Here is a 25,605-nt window from a genome sequence, read left to right as displayed (position 1 = left end):
GTGAGATCGGGGGTGGGGGGATGAATGGACAAGGGAATCACGTAGGGAAAAGCAGAAAGTGGAGGTGGGGGGAAGGAAAAGGTATGCTTGGTGTTGGGATCCCATTGGAGATGGTGGAAGTTCTGGAGAATTATGCGTCAGACGCGGAGGCTGGTGGGATGGTAGGTAAAGACAAAAGGAACCCTATCCCTGTCAGTGGTGGGAGGCCTGGTATCTCTTTCACCAATCAATTTCCCGGCTCTATACTTCACCCCTCCCCCTCCTGGGTTCACCTATCACCTTGTGTTACTCCCTCTCCTCCCCCACCTTTTAACTTGACTCCTCATCTTTTTCTCTCCAGTTGTGCTGAAAGGTCTCGGCCCGAGATATCGACTGCACTCTTTCACTCTTTTCCATAGATGCTGCCTAGCCTGCTGTGCCCCTCCAGCATTTTGTGTGTGTGTGTGTGTGTGTGTGTGTGTGTGTGTGTGTGTGTGTGTGTGTGCGTGTGTGTGTGTGCGTGTGTGTGTGTGTGTGTGCGTGTGTGTGTGTTGTTTGGATTTCCAGCATCTGCAGATTTTCTCTTGTTTTTTTTAATCTCAATCTGAGATACTTTGGATAAGATAATTGTTAATAGATGAGCTGTTTACTGTTATCTGTCCTTGTGTTTCTTCCTCGTGATGGAAGGCAGTGACTTGTTCAGATCAAAGGGTAAATTCTTTGGGTGTTTGCAGACCTGTTTAATTTGAAAACAAAATGAACGAGATTCCAATTCTGATAAAGGCTATACACGAGACTGGCATAAATCAGGATCCTATGCCATTCTGTAACAAGGATCACCCGCTGAAACCCAGAAAATGATTTCTTCAGAGACAGTGATTAATACGGTGATATTGTTGATCTTATCAACCCAAGAAACAGTATTAGATGAAATGGGAACTAAGAATCTATTGCGCACATGCAGGTCAGTTTATCATCTCTGAATATCCTCAATCCCTTTCGAGCTGCTGAATTGTGCAGTGCAGGGAACGCAGGGAATGCATCAGGCAAATTAGGCTCAACAAGATCCCAGAAACACCAAATTCGATCATGAAACAATTTTTCTTTATTCTAGTGAAGATGGCCAAAGGGCAAATGCAGCGGATTCTGGTTAATTGGGCTGTTGGTTATTCGGGGAAGCTGCTTATTTGGGACGACTCTTAGAGAACAAAAACTAATCAGTAAAATAGCCAGGATTCTCTTCATTTATTTGGGACACTGTGCTGCCTAAATGGAGCACGAGACTGTTGCTGAACAGTTCCTAACTTGCATCAAACACGTGCAATTGTGCAGCTGTTAGGCACTACACCGAGTTTAGAGCAAACAGTTTTTAAATGGTGTCAGTTGCGTGTGCTTATGTTCAAAAAATAGGGATTTCTGTCACTCATATTTGGTGAGAAGTAAGCAGTAAGACAATTCAGGCAACGCACATAAAAGTTGTTGGTGAACGCAGCAGGCCAGGCAGCATCTCTAGGAAGAGGTACAGTCGACGTTTCAGGCCGAGACCCTTCGTCAGGATTAACTGAAAGAAGAGCTAGTAAGAGATTTGAGAGGGGGAGGGGGAGATCTAAAATGATAAGAGGAGGGGGAGGGATGGAGCCAAGAGCTGGACAGGTGATAGGCAAAAGTGATATGAGAGGATCACGGGACAGGAGGCCTAGGGAGAAAGAAAGGGGGAGGGGGAAGCCCAGAAGATGGGCAAGGGGTATAGTGAGAGGGACAGAGGGAGAAAAAGGAGAGAGAGAAAAAGAATGTGTGTATAAAAATAAATAAATAACGGATGGGGTACGAGGGAGAGGTGGGGCATTAGCGGAAGTTAGAGAAGTTGATGTTCATGCCATCAGGTTGGAGGCTACCCAGACGGAATATAAGGTGTTGTTCCTCCAACCTGAGTGTGGCTTCATCTTTACAGTAGAGGAGGCCGTGGATAGACATACCGGAATGGGAATGGGACGTGGAATTAAAATGTGTGGCCACTGGGAGATCCTGCTTTCTCTGGCGGACAGAGCATAGATGTTCAGCGAAATGATCTCCCAGTCTGCACCTTTCAGCGAAACGATCTCCCAGTCTGCGTCCTTTCAGTGAAATGGCCCGAAACGTCGACTGTACCTCTTCCTAGAGATGCTGCCTGGCCTGCTGCGTTCACAATTCAGAACTGATTTGCTCAAACATTTCAGGTTTGGAGATGCCAGAAATGGCTGTAAGTGAAAATGAAATGATTTCACTATTTCAACAAGCTAGGAACCATGAAAAATTTGAAGGTATGGACAATCATCTTGAATGTTACAATGAAAATAAAGATTTGGAGGCTGCAACCATTGACAGCATTCTATGAAGGCAACTCACTCCCTATGCTCAATGTCTGCGCTGATTTTTTTTATTTACAGTCAATCAAAAGAACATAGCAGCGTACACTGGATTAATTCTTCTGTCGATAACTATAATACAGTTGATTTTGGCGTGTGCCTTTGTGCGAGTCTGTGCGCGTGTGTCTGCGTGTCCATGCGTGCATCCATCATGATGTCTTTTTCTTGGCTTTTACAAAGTGCAGAGCGAGAGAGAGACTGTGTGGCGTGCCACTCCTCACACAGACATTTTCGCAGTATTTTCACTTTATCTTATGAGGTCAAGTTGCGTTCTCGACACTCAACCCGGCACGGATGGAAAGTGTACTCGGGGGCGGACACGGCTAGTTTCGAACCCAGGACCCTCCCAGGTCCGGCGCCGATGTCGTTGCGCCACCAGGCGGCCCGTTAATACACAGTTTTATAGCACCGTGGTAGTATTGGTAGTGTTCCATTTCATTTAAATACATAATTTGTCACTCAGTTAAATGGTAGGTTATCTTTGCTATACCTTTTAAACTATTTCCGTGAAACTTTGGCTAATTGGGGCGTCTATTAATTGGGCCAAAATGTATTGATCCCAATGTGCCCCAATTAACTCATGCACTTTTACTTACTTACTGCCCATTATGCTGTTGGCATTTAGGGCAGCAATGAATTTCTTCCTTCTTTCAGCCCTTGGCCACTCAGATGCAGAAGGATTCTTCACTGCTGTTTCTGTAACAGTTTTGTTTTACCAGTCAGGGTTGTTAGCCCTGAGCTGAACCCCTGAACCTGCACTACTCTTAGTCTGGCCTCTGTCCTTTGAACTGTTTGGCGTGGGTGTGTCTACCAAAGGCCAGAGCATAAATCCTGACTCAGGCAACAAAGCTCTCTGGGTCACTGTGGCACGCAGGCCTCCAAATCATTACAAGGTTGTGGTGCTCCTGGCAGAAACACTTGTACTATCTTGGACTTTAATGTTATAATCGTGTTGGATCTGCCTGTCTCTGGTAATGTTGTTAATTGCTGCAGTGATATTCTGATAGCCATATATCGTTGGCCTTTGCTGCTATCTTCACTTTCATCACTGTGACTGTCCCATTTATTGCCGTCAGCAATCCTCATTTATTTTTCTCTGGATGGTAGCAAACTGACAAAGCCAAAATTTATTGCCCATCCCCGATTGCCTTTAATGAGGTGGTGATAAGCTGCCCTCTTGAACCACCAGAGCACGTGTGGGGAAGGATCCATAGTTTTCCAGGGGAAGCAGTTCCCAAATTTGTAGCCAACTCCCAGAACTGTCTCTGTTGTTGCTACTATTGCAGGAACAATGTCTGCAGCAGAAGGCTATCAAAATACAAATCATCCCATTAGATCATAGCTGGCCTGTCCTTAACTCCATTTCTCTCCCTCTGCTACATATGCCGCCTTTTTGTTGTTCCTTTCCATGCCTTGGGGCACATCAGGCGGCAACCTTGCCATTTCATTGGCATTTTTGTCTGTTTTTTTGAGGTCAATTAGCTAGCTCGCGCTCAACCTAGCACAGTTGGAAAGCGTGCAAGGAACCAGCTGGATTCGAACCCGGGACCACTAGCCTCAAAGTCTGGTGTGGATGCCATTACACGACAAGCCTGCTCCGCATATCCCTGAGTTTCCATGAGTCCTTTGGAAGAGAGGTTGGAAATTCAGACTGGCATGATGCTTTAGATAATGATGCATTTGCTGAGTTTCCTTCAGACTGGATCAGTTCCAAACCCTGATGGAAGATGGCTACCTGAAGCATCAGGCTCTCGCTACAGGCAGCTTTTCGATGCTCTTGTCACCATCATAGATGAACAAACTCTACCGTGATGGACCAGTGATGACCAGCTCTTTGAAATCCATGTCCAGTCCAAAACAACGAGGCCAGCACAATGACCGGCTTGAGACCACACCTATACTCCACCAACAAATACGCTAACTGCTCACAGACCCATGAATCACACCCCACCGCCCAACTTCCCTGTCAAACGGATGAAGCCCCTTGAATCTCTCTAGAGCCTCAAAAGCATTCAGAGATTATTGAAAGTCAATTAAACAATAAGTAAATATCAATTTATTAAATATTTAAAAAGTAAGCTCTAAAAATATAAACACAAGAGATTCCGCGGATGCTGGAAATCCAGGGCAACGTACACAAAATCCTTCGTTGGGTCTCGACCCGAAATGTCGACTGTTTATCCCCCTCCATAGGTTCTGCCTGACCTGTTGAGCTCCTCCAGATCAGCAATATATTTTTAAAAATCCCTTTTATGGACAAGGTGTATAGAAACAGAAAATACTGAAAAAAGCAACACAAACACAAAATGCTGGAGGAGCCCAGCAGGTCAGGAAGCACCTACAGAAATGAACAAACAGTCAATGCTTCAGACTGAGACCACGAAACAGAAAATACTGGAAAGCTCAGCAGGCCAGGTAGTTCCATGGAGAGGGAGGAAGAGTTAATGTTTTGGGTCCAAGACCCTTCATCAGAACAGGGGAAAGAAAGAAAGCAGGTTAGTTGGAATAGTGCAGGAGCCACACACAGGTCGAAAGAGGGAGCAGGGCAGGGAATTAAAGGAACAGCAACCAGAAAATTAGAGTCAGTCCTGCTGACTAAACACATATGCCCTACACAGCAATGGTCCTAACACGCAGCCTTCTAGGGTAAATGCCAAATCCTCCACCCTTTGATAACTCTCTCTCTTTCTGTGCGTACCGGAACTGGCCATTTCTATCCTGTCATCTTTTTTGACTCAGCTGTTTTCAGTCAAAGTTGAGCTTATGCACAATTACTGTATGTGTTTGCAAGGGTGCAATGAAAAACTGATTTGCAGCAGCATCATATAAACAGAAGAAAGCATAAATTGCACATAATTAGTACACTGTTAGTAAAGTCTGGCCTGTTGGACGTGCCTAACAGCCCCGCTATTAGTAACACATTACACAGACAAAGTACAGTCTAATTCTAACAGCTACATGAATTTATTTCATCTCTAAGATATTCCCTTCACTTTACCCCTTCCTCTCCCACCTCTGCCACTAAAAGTTAACTAGTAGTCCCTCATTCCTGGTTTTGATGAAGGATCTCAGCCCTGAAACATTACCTGTTGCTCTTTTCACAGACATTGCCTGACGTGGTGAATGCTTCCAGTTTTTTTTATATCAGATTTTTGGCATCTGCACTTTTTTTTTCAATTTTTCACCTTTCATTTGTTCTCACGACTAGTGGAGCTGCTGCCTTCTGGCTCCAGTGAGCCAGATTCAAAACTGCCCCCTGAATCAGAATCGGGTTTAACATCACCGGCATGTATATAGTGAAATTTGTTGTCTTTGCAGCAGCAGTACAATAATAATACATAATAACAGAGGGGAAAAAACTGTGTGGAGTTTACACTTTCTCCCTGTGTCTGTGTGGATTTTCCTTGCTGATTCAGTTTCCTCCAACATCCCAAAGACATGCTGGTTGGTTGTTTAACTGGCCACTGTAAATAGACCCTGATGTGTTGCTTAAGGGGCGGGGGGGTGGTGTTCAACTGAATATTATCAGTCCTGAAGAAGGGTCTCAGCACAAAACGTCATTTGTTTGTTCACTTCCATTGATGCTGCCTGACCTTCCGAGTTCCCCCAGCATGTTGTGTGTTTTGCTCTGGATTTAAAGCATTGGCAGAATCTCTTGTGCTTATGTTATATCTGTGCTAGATTATTGCTAAGGTCAGAGGCGGTGCTGGGGGACAATTCTGGGGACAATCGATCATAGACTCATAGAGTAAGGAAACAGGTCCTTCAACCAATCAACTCTATTCCAGCTATCAAGTGTCCACCGTTACCAGTCCTACCCAAATCCCATCTTATTCTCCCCCCATTCCTATTAAATCTTCCTGGATGCTATCCCTGTAATCTGGGCAAGTTACAGTAGCCAATTAATCTACCTACCTGTACATTTTTGGGAGGTGGGAGGGGGTACTGATGTACCCAGAGGAAACTCACATTGTCACGGGGAGAACATGCAAACTCCACACAGACAGCACCAGAGGTCAGGATGGAAGCCAGCTCTCTGGCACAGAGAGGCAGCAGCTCTGCCAGTTGTGCCACTGTCCTGTTCAGTGAGATTGGCACTGAACATCACATCTCTCTCTCTATCTTCCTCTTCACAGCTCGAACCCACTGGGCAGAAAAACACAGTCCTTAAATTATCACCAGCAGCCCCTCGATTGCATTGCCCAACCAAGGTAAGATCAGACCAATAGTGCCTTCTGTTTTCAGATAGTAAATATGTTTCTGTGCTGTCAAATTATTTGTCTCATGGCCAGCAACTTATATTTACAGTATAAACTGTAGTATTGAATTGCCTTAACTCACTACCGTCTGCTGACTCCCTAAGGAAAGGCCCTACCTCTTCACTTATCAGAATAGCAACTATGGACTGAACCTGCAAGGAGAGGCCAGAAGCTCAGGCTGGAAGGTAAGGAATACAAGAAAATAGCAACAGGAGTAGGTCAGTATTCCCATCAAGCCTGTTCTGCCATTCAATATGAACTTGGGTGATCTCAATTACTCTTCTACACCAGTTCCCCATAGAACTTCCTGATCTTTTAATAATGTATATTATTAATGTATAGAATTTCACTGTGCAGAAGTCTTAGGCACATACAGTATACCGTATATAACTCGGGTGCCCAAGACTCTTGCACAGGTCAGTATTTGTCAACATGGAGCGGAGTGCGGGTTCGTAAGTCTGGAGGGGGCAAACAATGTTGGTAATGGTGAGGGTGGAGTACCGCGGGAGGGGTGTGGGACAAGTGGCAGAGACGGATTGCCAGGGGCGGGAGATGATGCAGGTGCAGATACACTCAGCGCTGAGATATCGGGCAAGGTCATTTGATTCCAAACAATTGGTTTATTAATCATTATAGAATGTGTCTCTGCTGCTTCCTGCTCCCTCCCCCTTTTCCCAACCATGATTCCCCTCTCCCTGCCTCGTTCCCACCCTCAGTCCACAATATCAGAATCAGGTTTATCAGCACTCACTCTCATGAAATGAGTTGTTTTTTTCTTACTGTAGCTCTACCATGAATATTTCTAATGATCTAACTTTCACAATCTTCTGGGATAAAGAATTTCAGAAATTGTCTTTACTCTTCAAAAAAAAAGTTTTGTATACATTTCCATTTTAAATAACAGGTGCCTTAACTTGTAACTAGATCTATCCTTTGAGACTCTCCCACTGGTGCAAACATCCAACATTAACCCTGTCAAGCCCTTTACACAAATACCCATCTGAAAAGGAGCACACTTCATTCTTCTGAACTCCAAAAAACAGAGACCCAACCCATTCAGCATCTCAACCCACCTTTTCCTGGTGCATACCCTTTGTGCTACTGCATTATTTTTCTGGTAAAGTGACCAAGATATGCATAAGACTTGAGATGTGGTTTTACTCACTTTCTGTACAACTGTAAAAAAGCACAAGAGGAAACTTGCCTTCACAACTTGTTCCTTTGTTGTCTTCCTCCCTCCCTTCTCAATTCTTGGTCAATTCTATTCATCTCCACCCAAAGATATTGAGCATCTTTTTTTTGCAATACACACCACACTTATCTTGTTTCTCTTTTGCATTGCAAGACTGCTCTCTGCAGCTTTGCTATTGCCGAGTGTTGAACTTTCAGATATGAGTTTCCATCAGGGAGTTCTGGCCCAGTCATATCCAGAATTATTAGAGAAGACAATTTCATAAATCTTCTGGATGTCAAGCACCATCTGTTCTTGCACCTTCACCATAATTTGCACAATTAAATTGATACATTTCTTTGTATTGTCAACTAATAAGTTGCATCTGATCTTTTAACCAGGATTTTGGCAGTGAAGTGACTTGCACGGAAAGGGCACCGTCTAACACAGTTCCAGTCTCAGGTATAGTGCAAGTATATGGTCAGATAACAAAGAAAGTAAGAAATAGAAGCTGGAGTCTGGCATTATCATGAATGATCTGTCATTCAATGAGATTGTAGCTGATATTTTATCTCTGTGTCACTTCTCTGACTATCCTCATTCCTCTTGATTCTCTTAGTATGTACTGTAAAAAAATTATCAATAGGACACGGTTATAATTAACATATTGACTACAAGTTGAAACTCATTATCCTAGCACCGTTGGGACCTGACTAGTACCAGACAACAAAAAATGCTAAACTACCAAAATTGCCCTCTGATCATCTTCCTCCAAGCATAGGAACTGTTGTGATGGTTTTTGGGTTAATCTTATGCCACTCAGTCAGCCGCTCCCACATGGGAGGATCTCACATGTCGTGCAAGCAGAGTATCAATAAAGTTCAGTTGAATAGCCTGAAAGCTGCGTGCTAGTGTTTCCTCTGCACTCTCCCTCAGGAATAAACACAACAGGAGCTAAGTGTAGACACTCCCTGGATTGTGTAAGGGTTCTGAGAATTGTCCATAAAACCAAGTTAACTTCTGCTTTACCTACCAGTACAAACAATACAGAATTTAGTTAATTTTTGATTTTAGTTAGAATTGATTAATTAGTATGGATTTGTACTACAGATTCAAGACATACCAGACCTCGGGAGTTACCAGACCATGGGAATTCCTGGACCAGAGAATTTTGACCTGTAATAAATTGTACGTGCTCTCTCTATTGATTATGAGATTCCTATTATTGGAACCTAGCATTAGATCAGGTAACCTCAAGCCAGTTAAGCAAAGTTCTCCACACCCTTCATTGGTAACATATGCTCCAGTCATACAACCCTCCAGGGTCATAGAATCAGATAGCATCAAAACAGGCTCTTTGGCCCGTCTACTTCATGTGGATCATGAAACACCCAGTTACATTCGTTCTAAACTCATCCCATTTTATTCTCCCCATGTTCCCATCATCTCTCCCTCAATTCTATTGCTCGTCTGCTCACCACGGGCAAGTTAGAGTGGTCGATCGACCTACCAAACTGGACTCCTTGAGGATGTGGGAGGGAACTTGGGGGAAGCCCACAGAGAGGACATGCAAACTCTACAAGAGAGTTACAGAAGTCAGGATCAACTATCGATGCCTTGAACTGTGAGCAATTCCACTCGCTTCACCTCTGTCTCTGCTTTTATTTTTTTTTGTTTCCAGTTAAAAGTAAATGAAAATAAGCCCTGTCTCTGCAAACCTCTAATTCTGGACTTAATGAGATGGTCTCAATTCAGGGTTTGACCATTTAGAGTTAAGTTGAGGAAAAATATCTTTATGCAGCTGATGGTAAATCTTTGTGATTCTGCATCCCAGAGAACTGTGAGCATTATATCACTGAGCATATTCAGGGCTCATAACAGTAGATTTTTGGATACTAAGGGAATATTAGGACATGAGGATCAGTTGGAAAAATGAATAAAAACTAGAATGCTGTTAAATACTAGAGAAGGCTTGAAGATCTTAACGAGTTGCCATTACTTATGCCTTTACTCAGCCTATTGTAATCCCAGCAAAATTACTGGTAAACAATTTGTTCAAGAGCAATAGTGTGTCCTGCACCACATACTTCATATAGGAATGAAACAGTGGGAATGTTTGCTTTATATTTCTCAATGGCATAGAAGACCATTCAGCCCATGGAGACTAGGGCAGCTCTTAGAGCAATTACATCAATTAGAAATTGGATTAAAGGACACTGAGGTATATGGAGTTGGTGCAGGAAAATGGTGCTGAGGTAGAAGATCAGTGATCTTGATGGATGGTGGAGCATTCACAAAGGACTGCCTATTCAATGTCTTCCTTTGCCATGCTAGAAGCTTGCTCGTGATCAGCCTTCTCTCTGGCACCCCCTGACCTGGAAGTGTCTGGTGTTCACAATAATGCCACCATGAGATACAATACAGCTCTTAAATATTGCCTTAAGGGTGTTCTGTTTTCAACATTCAACACAACAGAGGATCCATGTTGTGTGTTCAATAGATCTAAATAAACATGCAAGCATTAGTCCGTGTGATTCAGACAACTTCCATAAGTGTTTTGCTCTAACAATATTTATGCTCCAACACAAAGTTCACACAGGTTGGTTCGCCTGATGACCAGTTCTTGATCTGGTCGTAATTGGCTGCTGTTCACTGTGCCCGGGTGCTCTGTTCTGCAGCTGTGAGCTCTTTATCTTCTTCAGTCTAATGAACCTCCTCTGTGATCTTTCTGAAACCACACTGGTCTCCTTGGCTGTGTAAGTCTAGGGAAGGCAACCTCCGGCCCCGCCAAACTCACGAGATTGAGGTGTGCTTGATCCCATGCCAAACCTCTGTCATGAACCCCGTGACGGGTTGAGAAGGTCCAGCAGAAATGGAACACACCTGGAGTCTGGTTTACTATAAATTAAGACTATATTTATTATTACTATGAATTAATATCATTAAAATGAATAATACAATACAGGTTATAAACTATTATATATATCTGTAAGTGTGTGTGTGGATACAAAAAAATAATAGTCCAGGAAGTAAATATCAGTCTTACGGTGTCAGGTAAGTTTAAGCAGTTCAGTTCACTTTGTGTTGCGTCGAGTTGAATTGATGGAGAGAGAGAGAGTTAATTGAGTTGATGTTCAAGTTGGCAGCTTTAGTTGTTCTTGCTTCCGAAGTCTTCAGAGTCACTTCGTGTGACCCCCACACAGACACAGATGGACAGAGCCCCTTCTAGGGAACGGTCTACTAACCCACGGCACGGGTTCACCAACAGCAGACTCCCACAGGCAAGCTCTTACCCGCACTGGTAATCACGGGTCGAAATTAATCGGTCCATGGCCTCCACCCTCGTGGTGGTCTTAAACTCCACCGGTGGTTTGTCGGGTAGCTTCCGCAGTTCTCTTGTGTCTTGTCTCCTCGGCCGTTATCAGACCGAAGGATCAACTTTTTGTAATCCCTCCAAAGTTCCAGCATCCGTTATCTCAACCACTCTGAGCTATTACCATGGTGACTTCCCAGCTCGTGTCCCAACTCGCGCCGTATTCTCTCTCTCTTTTAATTGTGTCCTTGTTCATTAGACTGCTGAATTTTCTAGCAGTTTCTCACCTGCATGATCGGTTTGTGTGGATGCTGTGTCATTTGCTGCCCTGTTACAAATTATCGCCACGAAATAACAGACGGCACACTGCAGACGATTAAAGGAATTATATTTAAGTATCTTAACTGAAGGGTTAGTAAAGAATAACAAAAAGAAAATTAAACGTCAAAAGTGCACAAATTGGAGCTCATCTTGAACTTCTCTGTCACTCCTGCGCTGGGCCCTTGGTTAATGTGAAAACTCACACCACCTTCTAAACGTCGCTCGCAATCCATCTTGAACAAACAGGTCTCCCACCCGGTCGTATGCTATGACCGGTTCTCCCCAGTGTCTTCTCTCTTCATCTCCTCTCGAATGAAAGCCTCAAGTCCAGCCTTATTGTCCTTCACCAAGAAAACCTCACGCTAATTGGATGACACACATTCCACATCATCCTTATCTTCAACAATAACCCAAGCAGAAACAGGAGAGCAGTTCTTCCAGAGCTGCTAAATGAAATACCTACAGCATAACAGTAAAGATGTGGAGCAGGGCATTACATTTCTCTTACTGAATGTATCACCCTCCTCACCCTTCACTCCAGAGGATCTGGGTCATTACCACTATCTTCCATAGGTTTCCACCATCTCTTTGTGATATCAGGGCTGGATATCATCCTGGTTTAAGGATCACACCTCTTCAGCTGCCCTGTCTTTTTCTTACCTTCTCCATCTGCTATCGCAGTAGGAATTTTGGGATTCAACAGACTGTTGCTCCAGTTCAGCAGTTCCTGTTGCTGGGCTGCATGAGAAATGAACTTTGACACTGCCAACAGATTGAGCTGTTCATCTCTGTGCACTTTTTCTTCTCTCAGAAGCAATGGCTGTCTTTTTACTGCATTGAATTGTGGGATGTGGTAATGGTGTGTTCTGTGTGAATTCTTCTGTCACTATAAACTTTGAAAATTCATGTAAAGGCAAGTGTGCTGTGTCTGTCATAACTAAATCTGAAATATCACAGTCTGAACCCTCAGCTTGTGAGTGATGGCTGATGATGTTCTTTGAATTGAGGTGGTCTGCTTCCAGGGTACTTCCAGATGTCTCAGCAGCTTGTCTTTGACCCCAACCATTAAGAAACACATTGTTACCTTTGTCCGAGGTCCATCCATCACAAACCTCATGAACAATAATCGTTCAGTAAATGCCGAAGTCATGTAAAACACGGAAGTGTGGGTCAAGACTGAATTGGACTTCCTGCTGCTTCTTTGGTGCCCTCTCCAAATAACTGAATAATGTTTTTGTTGCATTGGATATGATCTGCTTCCTGTCGCTTCTTCCTCAATGACCTCTATTCATTGACAGTCCTCACCTAGGCTTGATGTAATTGATCTGTCCTACAATTCATGGATCGATGATGTAGCAAGTATCAAAAGAAAACCAAATTTGACATATCTGTGAGGTTATTTCTATATAGTATGTTCATACAACTATAGGTATCCCTTTCTAATAACTGAATACAAAATCTGTCCAACACTATAACAGACCATGCTACTTACACTTTATCCTGCTTTAAATCTGTGTAGCACTTCTCAAAAGTAAGTCAACGTTCTAACAAGCTCACAAATTCAATATAACATGCACTGACTACTTTTAGGTAGCATGTTCCATTATACTGCCTCCAACATTGAGACTTCAGTTAGTTCAATTTTGAGAAGGTAGTGCAGAGCAGGACTTGGTGGTGTACTGAAAAGTGATGTAGGACAGAGAGACCTTGTGTTGCAACTACATGGAGCACGTGATTGAAAGTGTCTACATAGCAGGTGGTGGGGTGGAGAATTGTCTCTACCAGAGGAGATGTAAAGTGTGTCTTCACTTCACTAGGTTGTAGATCACCCTTTGGTAAGGTGTAGCACTTGCTTAGTTCCCTGATCAGGGTCACGCGAAGCCATAGGAGCAGGTGGTGGATGGTTGTATGAGCAGCTGGTGCATATCACAAGTCCTCGGTGTGCAGCCACTGATGCCAGGCAGACAATCTCTGTAGAGTGTTGATAATGGCTGGGGTCACCCATCTTGTAAAGACACTGCCCAGAAGAAGGCTATGGCAAGCCATTTCTGTAGAAAAATTTGCCAAGGACAATCATGGTCAAGACCATGATCATCATAAACACAGCATATAATGATGATGAAAGTGGGGAAGAAGGGTTTATCACATAAAGTATTTACCTTTCTCAGTCAGGACATTGAAAATAAGAATTAGGATGTCATGTTATGCTGTAGAAGATGTAAGTGAGATTGCACTTGGAGTATTGTGTGCGTTTCTAATTACCCAGCTACAGGAAGGCTGTCATTGAACCAGAGAGAGTTCAGAAAAGATTCGTGAGAATGTTACTAGGATTCTGGGGGCTTGTGTTCTAAGGAGAGACTGGATAGGTTAGCAACTCTTTCCCTAGATCAAATATATAAGATCATGAAGGTCATAGGTAAGCTGTTTGGTCACAGTCTTTTTACCCAGTTTAGGTTTAAGGTAAGAGGGAAAGAAATTAAAGATGATCTGAGGGGCAAGGTTTGCATACAGTGTGAAAGATATTTTGAGTGAGCTGCCAGAGGAAGTGGTAGAGGCCAATCCAATTATATTGTTTAGAAGACATTTAGATACATGCACAGATTGAAAAAGTTAAGGTGATACCTTCCAAACACAGTCAATTGAGCAGACAGCTTGGATAGCATGGACAAGTTGGGGTACAGGGCCTGCTTCTGTGCTGTCTGACTCAATGACTCGTGGCTCAGTTATTACTTTCAGTGATAAAGATAAAGATTAGCTTTACGTGCGACGTGCAATGTTTGTGTCAAAATCAGATTAGTGAGGATCGTACTGGGCAGCTCACAAGTGTTGCCTCACTTCCGGTGCCAATATAGCATGCCCACAACTCTCTAACCCTAACCCAGCATCCTTGGAACGTGGGAGAAAACCAGAGCATCAAGAGGAAACCCACAGGGTCATGAGGAAAATACATAGTGGCGTAAATTGAAGCCCGATCTTACAGATGGCACTGTAAAACATTGCATTAGCCTGTATGATACAATGCTACCCATGTACTACTTGTCATTTTTCAGATAAAGTTGGTGAGTTATGCTTTAAGTTTATTCTGAGCTACTGACAAACCTGCATATAGCCATCTTCTAATTTAGGAAGTCTGTGACCTGCGAATGCCTTGTCCTTAAAATGATTGGTTTACCAAGAGATGGTATAAGATGATGCATATCTGCAATGGGCAGGAGCTCAGTTTAATGACTGAAGGAAATATACTGTAGTTTACAGGAGATGTAGTCATGATACTGGATTAACCCATGTCAGGAACTTTGTTTTTTTTTTCTTTATACTTGTGTTCTTTCTCGTAAAATTGTGTATATTTTATTTTTAATCTACATTATCTTGTGAATGCTGTTATATATGGTGATCTGCACCTGTGATGCTGCTGCAAGGTTTTCAGTGCACCTGTGCATATGTGTACTTGTCCATATAACAATAAACTCGACTTTGACCTTGGATATTTTTAGCCATGAAACATATTTGATGACCTCTAACTTGAGAGTTGTGAAGGCTGCTAGGATTGATCCCTCCTTCCACCTTTCCAATACAATAGGGACAAGTGATGTTCCTCAGAGAGCGTGTGCCTCTTCCACAGGAAGGGCAATGAAGGACCCTTCTTGTGATCCCAGCAAGTTTTCCAGCAGAGATTCCCTTCAGTGACAGGAAAGTGAAAACATTTCCAGACTCTTTAGAAAATTCAATGGTTATTTGCTTATCCATGAAGATCAATGAGCATCCATCACAGAAGGTTGTACACGACCAAGCTTTGTGGTGTGTTGGTCAGAGTGCGACATGCAACAAGACAACAACATTCAATAATGATAAAGAGTAAAGAATTATATAAAGAATAAAATTAGAGGTTAAAGTATAGATATGGAATAATAAATGCATAAGTTTATAAACACCAGTCTGCATTTACAATGTACTTCACATTGTAAAAAGTGGTTTCAACTGTTTACAGTGCAGTGACAGGAATAATAGGTCGAGGGGGAGGGGGAGGGAGGGCTTATTAGAATGTTTGATCAGATTTACTGCTGGGGGAAGAAACTTTTAAGATGGCATGAGGCTTTTGTTTTAAAAGTCTTATAGCCCTTTCCAGAATGGAACTACTGTGCTGGTCTGAGGAAATAGATCAACTTTACACGACTACTTTGAGTAGGTAGACTGGTTGTCATCCAAAGACTCAGCAGCCAGCTGAGATGAGTATGTCCCCACCATCACAGACTTTATTAGCAAGAGTGTGGAGGACTATGTAGCAAGGAGGTCTATCTGGATGTTTCCAAACTGGAGGCCAGAGATGAACCATGAGATCTACTCCCTACTGAAGTCCAGGTCTGTGACATTCAAATTAGATAAATTTGATCTATACTTCCACCATAATTGTTCTCAACAATGGAGCTTAATAAAGTGGCATCCACAATCCCCTACTATACCTCTTATAAACGCATGACTGTGTGGCCAGCTTCTGCTCTAATTCCATCTACAAGTTTGCAGATGATACCACAAAGTGCGCCATATCTCAAATAACGATAAGTCAGAGTACAGGAAGGAGACAGAGCTGAGTGACATGGTGTCATGTCAACAGACTTTCCCTCAATATCAGCAATACAAGACAACTGATAACTAGCTTGAAGGAGGAGGGTGGTGCACACTCCCCCTTTTACATCAACGGTGCTAAAGTCCAGAGAATTGACAGCTTTAATTTCTAGGAGTGAACATCAGCAATAATCCGTCCTGGTCCAACCACGCAGGCAGCATGGCCAAGAACGCTCACCAATGCCTCTACTTTCTCAGCAGGCTAAAAAAAGTTGGGATGACCTCTTTGAACCTCACCAGTTGTTGTGGGCCGGCTGGTGGCGCAATGACATCGGCGCCGGACCTGGGAGCGGAGGTCCCCGGGTTCGAAACCAGTCGGGTCCGCTCCCGAGTATGCTTTCCATCCATGCCAGGTTGAGTGTCGAGATCGCAACTCAACCTCGTAAAATAAAGGGAAAAATGCTGCAAAAATGTCTGTGTGAGGAGTGGCGTGCCACACAGTCTCTCTCTCGCTCCGCGCCTTGTAAAAGCCATGAAAAAGACATCATCGCGGACGCATGCACACACAGACACACACGCACAGACTTGCATGCATGCATGCAGGCACACTTTAAAAAAACCTCACCGGTTGTTATCAATGCATCATGGAAAGCATACTACCTGAATGAATCACGGCTTGTATGGCAACTGCCCAAAGCCAGATAAAACTGCAGAGGGTTATGAACACAGCTCAACACATCAAGGGAACCAGCCACTCCTCCACGGACACTGTCTACACTTCTCGCTGCCCGGGTAAATCAGCCAACATAACCGAAGATCTCACCCACCCCAGACATTTTCTCTCTTCCCCCTGCCTTTGGGTAGAAGATAAAAAATTCTTAAAGTATGTACCACCAAGCTCAAAGGCAGCTTCTCTCCTTCTGTTATAGGAGTACTGAATGGTTTCTTCGTGTGATAAGATGGTCTCACAACCTATCTCACTGAGGCCTTGCACTGTTGGTTCCCTGTAACCGTAACACTGCATTGTGCATTCTGTTATTGTTTTTCCTTCTGCTATGGCAGTACATGTGCTGAACTGAACCCATATTTTTTGCAATGCAAAACAAAGTGTCATCACATGACAATTTTATCTTGGGAGAATAATTTACAGGGTTATGGGGAAAGAGCAGTTGATGAGGATGTGGTTGTTCTACCTGGAATCAGCGGGGACTCATGGACTGGGTGTCCTCCTGTACTTAATGACTCCACAAATTTTAATTTATCAGATTTTCAGCAATGTGTAGAGCCTTTATTCACATCCAGGATGTTAATATCTCGTCCTTAAACCAGAACGTTCTCAAGGAGTTGACAAGCTATATTCTTGATGGTCCAAACGAAGAAATATCATTGCACCCTGGTAAATATGATTAGTGTGCTTCAAGCATTACAGTATTGGTAGTGATTTATTATTGCCATATGCACAGGGGTACAGTGAAAAGTTTTGTTTTGCATGCCATCCAGACAGATCATTCCAAACACAATAAAAGGAAACTAGTCTTGAATCTGGTCACAGAGAAAGTGCAGTGCAGGTAGGCAGATAAAGTACAAGGTCCATGACAAGGTGGACTGAGTGATGAAGAGTTCATCTTTATTGTACAAGAGGTCCATTCAAGGGTCTTACGACAGCGGGATGGAAGCTGTACTGGTGCTTCTCTACCTTCTGCCCAGTGAAAGGGGGGCTGAGAAGAGAGAATGGCCTGGGTGGGAGGAGTTCTTGAGAATGTTGGCTGCTCTCCTGAGGTGGTGAAAAATGTAGATGGGGTCAGTGGAGGGGAAGCTGGTTTCCATGGCAGAGGCTGGGACTGCCTGTGGTGACTCGTGCTCAGGAACAACAGCAGATTTCCTTCCTTTCAGGACACGTGTGAACCAGACTGGGTTTTCTAGCTATGTTAGAGTTGAGTAAGTATCATTATTGAAACTAGGTTTTCATTCCAGAATGCTTAATTAATTAAGTTCTAAACACTGATGGATTTGAAAATGATTTTAGATCTTTAGTCAAGGGCTCTGAATTACTGGCTATGTTACAGGGTTGCTATGCTGCCATGACCCCAATTGACCCTTTGTTCATTGAGAGCAAAGTACACTTCCTGTTGGTTACCATTCCACAGTAATTCAATTAATCATCAATTAATCCAAGACAATCCTTGAAAATATGGCAGCTCTGATAACATTCATAAAATCATATGTGTGATTTTTCAGTGTTATTATTTCAACTGACTCAGCAAACGTGCTTCTTCCTGGACCTTCGCTCCAAGTGGAGCGTGGGCCATTGGTGACCTTTCATCTCCGTTGTCCAAAGTCAATGGTCTGGTTGGAGTTCATCAATGTTTCTGTAATCCATTGTATTCACTGTACTGCGGACTGGCCTTCACAGCTTCACCCTGTTGACTAGCCTTGCCTGTTTCCACCTCTCATAGTGGGGACATGGGGTTGGACTTTGAGAGGCTAGGCCTGCTTCTGGAATGGACTAGCTGAAGCACGTTTTTAAAGGAACCTTCTACCCAGTTAAATTAGAATTTCAGTGCTGAACAGAAAATTTGCTTGGCTTCATGCATGGGCAATGGTCTGCTGAAGCTCTCAGGCCTCAATTATTTCAAAAACATAAACTCTTGATCTCCCAGCAACACACATCAAAGTTGCTGGTGAACGCAGCAGGCTAGGCAGCATCTCTAGGAAGAGGTACAGTCGACGTTTCGGGCCGAGACCCTTCGTCAGGACTAACTGAAGGAAGAGCTAGTAAGAGATTTGAAAGTGGGAGGGGGAGGGGGAGATCCAAAATGATAGGAGAAGACAGGAGGGGGAGGGATGGAGCCAAGAGCTGGACAGGTGATTGGCAAAAGGGATATGAGAGGATCATGGGACAGGAGGCCTAGGGAGAAGGAAAAGGGGGAGGGGAGGAAAAAAACCCAGAGGATGGGCAAGGGGTATAGCGAGAGAGACAGATGGAGAAAAGGGAGAGAGAGAGAAAGAATGTGTGTATATAAATAACGGATGGGGTACAAGGGGGAGGAGGGGCATTAGCAGGTTAGAGAAGTCAATGTTCATGCCATCAGGTTGGAGGCTACCCAGACGGAATATAAGGTGTTGTTCCTCCAACCTGAGTGTGGCTTCATCTTTACAGTAGAGGAGGCCGTGGATAGACATATCAGAATGGGAATGGAACATGGAATTAAAATGTGTGGCCACTGGGAGATCCTGCTTTCTCTGGCGGACAGAGCGTAGGTGTTCGGCGAAATGGTCTCCCAGTCTGCGTCGGGTCTCGCCAATATATAGAAGGCCGCATCGGGAGCACCGGACGCAGTATATCACCCCAGCCGACTCACAGGTGAAGTGTCGCCTCACCTGGAAGGACTGTCTGGGGCCCTGAATGGTGGTAAGGGAGGAAGTGTAAGGTCATGTGTAGCACTTGTTCCGCTTACAAGGATAAGTGCCAGGAGGGAGATCAGTGGGGAGGGATGGGGGGGGACGAATGGACAAGGGAGTCGCATAGGGAGCGATCCCTGTGGAAAGCAGAGGGGGGGAGGGAAAGATGTGCTTAGTGTTGGGATCCCGTTGGAGGTGGCGGAAGTTACGGAGAATAATATGTTGGACCCGGAGACTGGTGGGGTGGTAGGTGAGGACCAGGGGAACCCTATTCCTAGTGGGGTGGCGGGAGGATGGAGTGAGAGCAGATGTGCGTGAAATGGGGGAGATGCATTTGAGAGCAGAGTTGATGGTGGAGGAACGGAAGCCCCTTTCTTTAAAAAAGGAGGACATCTCCCTTGTCCTGGAATGTAAAGTCTCATCCTGAGAGCAGATGCGGCGGAGACGGACGAATTGTGAGAAGGGGATGGTATTTTTGCAAGAGACAGGGTGAGAAGAGGAATAGTCCAGATAGCTGTGAGAGTCAGTAGGCTTATAGTAGACATCAGTAGATAAGCTGTCTCCAGAGATAGAGACAGAAAGATCGAGAAAGGGGAGGGAGTGTCGGAAATGGACCGGGTAAACTTGAGGGCAGGGTGAAAGTTGGAGGCAAAGTTAATGAAGTCAACGAGCTCAGCATGCATGCAGGAAGCAGCGCCAATGCATTCGTCGATGTAGCAAAGGAAAAGTGGGGGACAGATACCAGAGTAGGTTTGGAACATAAATTGTTCCACAAAGCCAACAAAAAGACAGGCATAGCTAGGACCCATACGGGTGCCCATAGCTACACCTTTAGTTTGGAGGAAGTGGGAGGAGCCAAAGGAGAAATTATTAAGAGTAAGGACTAATTCCGCTAGACGGAGCAGAGTGGTGGTAGAGGGGAAGTGATTAGGTCTGGAATCCAAAAAGAAACGTAGAGTTTTGAGACCTTCCTGATGGGGGATGGAAGTATATAGGGACTGGACATCCATGGTGAAAATAAAGCGGTGGGGGCCAGGGAACTTAAAATCATCGAAAAGTTTAAGAGCGTGAGAAGTGTCACGAACATAGGTAGGAAGGGATTGAACAAGGGGGGATAAAACCATGTCGAGGTATGCAGAAACGAGTTCGGTGGGGCAGGAGCAAGTTGAGACAATAGGTCTGCCAGGACAGGCAGGTTTGTGGATCTTGGGTAGGAGGTAGAAATGGGAAGTGCGGGGTGTGGGAACTATAAGGTTGGTAGCAGTGGATGGGAGATCCCCTGAGCGGATAAAGTTGGTGATGGTGTGGGAGACAATGGCCTGGTGCTCCTTAGTGGGGTTACGATCGAGGGGTAAATAAGAGGAGGTATCCGTGAGTCTCCCAGTCTATCTTGTCGGTACGCTGGTTGACTGCCCGACTAGGTGTGATCCTTCATTGATCCTATTACAGTTATTAATCTATTATGGACTTATTGAGTATGCCCGCAAGAGAACATATCTCAGGGTTGTATATGGTGACATATATGTACTTTGATAATAAGTTTATTTTTAACTTTGAAAACCAACATTTCAGGTTGACGTCCTTTCTTCAGAAGTAAGGAACCGAGACATTAACTGCGTTTCCCTCTCCACAGATGCTCCCTAACGTGCTCTGTGTTATATTTCATGTTTCCATATCTGAGTTTCAATCAGATATGATGCTTGGTGGCCTGTGTCGCTCGATTACTATGTCGTGGTTGCTCTAAGTGTTGTGGTTTAACAGTAACTCATGTCCAATTCTTTTCTTCCTCCACCAGTCCACAAGCTCAGACCAGCAGATATAAAGGTGATCGCTGCTCTCGGAGATTCTATCACAGTAAGTTCACACAGTGCTGTCTATCGTACAACACAATCCAGTTCTGTTTATAATTAAATAACACCTTCCACCTCGTACTCCAGGCAGGTAATGGGGCAGGAGCAAAGCCCAATGACCTCATTGGAGTTCTCACCCAGTTCCGAGGTCTTTCATGGAGGTGAGTAACTGTTTTGCTGACCCTTTGTAAATAGGACTCCACTATTCTTATATTTTCTTACAACACAGGAGAAGGGCATTTGAGTCTTTGCCAACTCTCAGTGCATTCCCGTCATCCCTCACATAATTCTCTCTCACATACTCATCAGCTCCACTCCAAAATTCTGGAATCTCCTGTCCTTGGGGTGATTTGACAGGGCCAATTAACCTCCCAACCAGTACTTGCTTGGGGTGTGGAGGAAACTGGAGACGAAATCAATGACCTGCCTGCAAACTCCGCCCTAACAACACTGAAGGCCGGGATTGAATCTGAGTCACTGGAGTTGTCAGATGACTGCAACGGCTGGTGTCAGCTCTGTCACACTGGGGGGGCATTGGGAGCAAGGGTGGACCCAAATGCAAGACACATCTTGTGAGGTTACTTAGATTTAGTTTATTGTTCGATACCAGGAGAGCAGGGCAGGAGCCGAAAATAGCGAACTGGACAAGGACTCAGGACTACGACTAGGCTGGGACCAAGGGTCTGGGCTAGGACTCGGAATCGGCTCCCAGAACTAGAGGAGACATGAAGAGGCTAGGGTATGGACTCCAAGCCAGAGACTGGGCAAGGACCCAGTACCTGGGTCTTGCCTCGGGCTCGGACCCCAGAACCAGGCATGGACATGACATGGGCTAGGGAGAGGAGGAACATGGGAACACAGAGCCTCGGTCTGGGGGAGCAGGTACATGGAACCATGGACACATACACAGAACAGAGAGTCGGGACCCCTCCTTGGGAAAAGGACATAGGGCCAGGACTCACACACAGAACAAAGAGCCGGGACCCTTCCTTGGGGACAGGACATAGGGCTGGGACTCGCACACAGAACAGAGAGCCGGGACCCCTCCTTGGGTACAGGTCACAGGGCCGGGACTCATGACCCTCCGCAGGGCAACGGCAAGACGGCCTGACCTACCCCACAGAGGCGAGGACAAGACAGGACAAGACATGACCTCCCACGGGGCAACGGCAAGATGGCCTGACTTACCCCATGGAGGCGAGGACCAGACAAGACAAGACATGACCCCCAGCGGAGCAACGGCAAGACGGCCTGACTTACCCCATGGAGGCGAGGACAAGACAAGACAAGACCAACACGAATGAACACCAGACAGTACCTATCTAGCTCCAGTGATGGCACTAGACCAAAATGCAGGCGGGAGCTGCAGACGAGGGCTAGAGGCGAGAGGGGCAGAGAAGGGATTCAGACAGGAGGGTAGGACAGGAATTACAGACCGCCAGGGCCAGGACTTGACTCGGAACTGGGATGCCACCAGGACCAGGACATGACTTGGTACTTGAATGCCGCTGGAGCCAGGACTTGACTTAGTGCCTCCGGGTAGAGGCGAGCTCTCGACTCGGCCTGGGAACAGTAGACAGCGGTTCTTGATTCCCTCCGGCGGGTTAACTGACGGACCCACCTTGATGAGGAAACTTTGCAGGCTCACTTTGGCGAGGTAACTGGACAGGGTTGCTCTAGTGAGGAGAGGCGAATTACCGGCACTCGCTTCAGCAGAGACTAGGCTTGCTCCGGCCAGATGACATCAGCACACCGTGCCTTTGATGACTTTGCAGACGCTCCCGCCTCGAACGGCTGAAAGCCGGAGACTATAAACTACCGGTTCAGCCGAGTGTTAATTGCCTCTAATCATCAAAGTCGAGGGACACAGGAAAACAGGGAATCAACGGTCCGGATCGTAACATAAACAAGCTAAATTTAAAGGGACCCCGATCCGGACAATGAAAAGCTCTGATTTTACTGTGGATGCCATGCATTCACTATTAAATCGCATGAATCACGCTGTTGATCTGAAGCCAGATCCCTGAGTGTTATTAGGATTCTTGAAGCTGAATTTTCTGTTTATTGGAGCTTCAGGTATGTTTGTCCCACCACTGTCAATTACTCTTAAACCCACCCAAAGCACTTCCCAAGAGACACACTAAAGCCAAAGAATTAGCATTAGAGCAAGGGTCCTTATGGTTTTTTTTGTACCTTTCCACTTCCCAGGGCTCCACAGACCTCTGAGCAGCCAGTGCAATATGTCTAATGTAGTGAAAAACTACGGGGAACTTTAGAGAATCCTTCCATTCTTCTTCAGTGTAGTACCACAGGATCCCCCATGTGTATTTAAAGGAGGCATGGATTCACAGATTTATCTGGCAGGGTAGAATACCCTTTAGCAGAATTCATCCATGTCAGCCAAGCTAGTATAATTTACCTGCCTTTAGCCCAGCTTTGGTTCAGCACCTCATCTGAAGGGTCACACCGCGAATAATGCTGACAGTCTGTCCCGATCGTGCCTCCTGATGGGACTTAGTTCTGCTACCTTGTGCCTCAGAGGTGGAACTGTTGTCAACTGAGATGCCATTGTTAGACGGAACACGATTAGGAAGAGAGAAGACAGAATAAGGAAGGAAACTCCCAACTTAGCGGTTCAGCTGCAGGCACAACTGTCAATGGTACTGTCAGTGCCGGAACTAGAGGGATCTCCGATGGTTGTGGAGAAACAGGGTGCTTGGGGCCATGGAGGGATATAAATAATGGCAAGGAAATACTTACGTTCACATGCAAAGAGTAAGGCTCATTACTATACTGGTAGGTCTCAGTGTACAACCAGCAGGAAGGCAGAACACATGACTTTTTTCACCCCAATGTCCAAGGGATTCAAGCTATTTTCCTCCACTAAGACTTGAATTTTATTGTATCTGGAAATAATGAAAAACATCTTCTTTCTTTTTTGTTACACAGCATCGGAGGAGACAATAATATAACAACCGTCACCACTCTGACAAGTAAGTGAAGCACTTTCTACCCAATTTACTCATTCATGGCCTTATTAACCAGGATACTGACCAATAGTTATACCATAGGACCGTAAGGCCCTCGATGGGCTGAATGGCCTACTTCTGCCCCTATATCTTATGCTCTTAAGACATTGGAGCAGAATTAGGCCATTTGGCTCATCGAGGCTGCTTTGCCATTCCAGCCTTAATGATTTATTATCCCTCTCAACCCCATTCTGCATTAGATATATCCAATGACTTGGTCTCCACAACTGTCCAATGAATTCCACAGATTCACCACCCTCTGGCTAAAGAAATTCCTCTTCATTGTTGTTGTGAAGAGATGTCTTTCTTTTCCGAGGCTGTGCCCTCTGGTCCCAGACTCCCCCACTCTGGGGAAATATCCTCTCCACATCGTACTCTATCGAGGCTTTTCAATATTCCATAAGTTTCAGAGATCTCCCACTCATTCTTTTAAACTTCAACTAATATAGGCCCAGAGCAATCAATCACTCCTCATAGATTAACTCTTTATTCACGGGATCAATCTTGTGAATCTCCTCTGGTCCCTCACCAGTGCCAGCACAACCTTTCTTTGATAAGGGGCTCAAAACTGCTCACAATACTCCAAGTGTGGCCTGACTAACATCTTATAAAGCCTCAGCATTACATCCTGGTTTTATATTCTAGTCCTTTCAAAATTAATACTAACATTACATTTGCCTTCTTCACCACCATCTCAATCACCAAGTTAACCTTCAGGAAACCCTGCAGGAGGACACCCAGGTCCCTTTGCACCTCTGATTTTTGAGCTTTCTCCCTGTTTACATGGTGTGAGCAGAATTATCTGCTGCTTAATATGAAAAAGACTAAGGAGCTGGTGGTAGACCTGAGGAGAGCTAAGGTATCGGTGACCCCTGTTTCCATCCAGGGGGTCAGTGTGGACATGGTGGAGGATTACAAATACCTGGGGATACGAATTGACAATAAACTGGACTGGTCTAAGAACACTGAGGCCGTCTACAAGAAGGGTCAGAGCCGTCTCTATTTCCTGAGGAAACTGAGGTCCTTTAACATCTGTCGGACGATGCTGAGGATGTTCTACGAGTCTGTAGTGGCCAGTGCTATCATGTTTGCCGTTGTGTGCTGGGGCAGCAGGCTGAGGGTGGCAGACACCAACAGAATCAACAAACTCATTCGTAAGGCCAGTGATGTTTTGGGGATGGAACTGGACTCTCTCACGGTGGTGTCTGAAAAGAGGATGCTGTCCAAGTTGCATGCCATCTTGGACAATGTCTCCCATCCACTACATAATGTACTGGGTGGGCACAGGAGTACATTCAGCCAGAGACTCATTC

General features: G+C 44.9%; 1 protein-coding gene across 1 annotated transcript; it reads left to right on the top strand.

Moving 5' to 3' along the window:
- The first annotated feature begins 874 nt into the window (after positions 1–874).
- LOC140209221 (phospholipase B1, membrane-associated-like) lies at positions 875–25,162 on the top strand. The gene is made up of 8 exons (XM_072277631.1): positions 875–943; positions 6,521–6,595; positions 6,748–6,828; positions 8,216–8,276; positions 21,209–21,267; positions 21,351–21,424; positions 24,213–24,256; positions 25,089–25,162. The coding sequence occupies exons 1-8, from the start codon at positions 938–940 to the stop codon at positions 25,103–25,105; spliced, it is 417 nt and encodes a 138-aa protein (XP_072133732.1). The 5' UTR covers positions 875–937; the 3' UTR covers positions 25,106–25,162.
- Positions 25,163–25,605: the final 443 nt, after the last annotated feature.

The sequence above is a fragment of the Mobula birostris genome, chromosome 2 (assembly GCF_030028105.1).
Source record: "Mobula birostris isolate sMobBir1 chromosome 2, sMobBir1.hap1, whole genome shotgun sequence".
In the NCBI taxonomy this organism is placed as follows: domain Eukaryota; kingdom Metazoa; phylum Chordata; class Chondrichthyes; order Myliobatiformes; family Myliobatidae; genus Mobula; species Mobula birostris.
The sequence above is the reverse complement of the archived record's forward strand: the minus strand, read 5'-3'. Positions and strand labels throughout refer to the sequence as shown.

Bases quoted from the DNA above. Each gene is read 5' to 3' on its own strand.
- LOC140209221 (XM_072277631.1), top strand. The intron at 6,829-8,215 runs GTAAGGAATACA...TCTTTTAACCAG, and splicing joins CCAGAAGCTCAGGCTGGAAG to GATTTTGGCAGTGAAGTGAC. The intron at 8,277-21,208 runs GTATAGTGCAAG...TTCCTCCACCAG, and splicing joins TAACACAGTTCCAGTCTCAG to TCCACAAGCTCAGACCAGCA.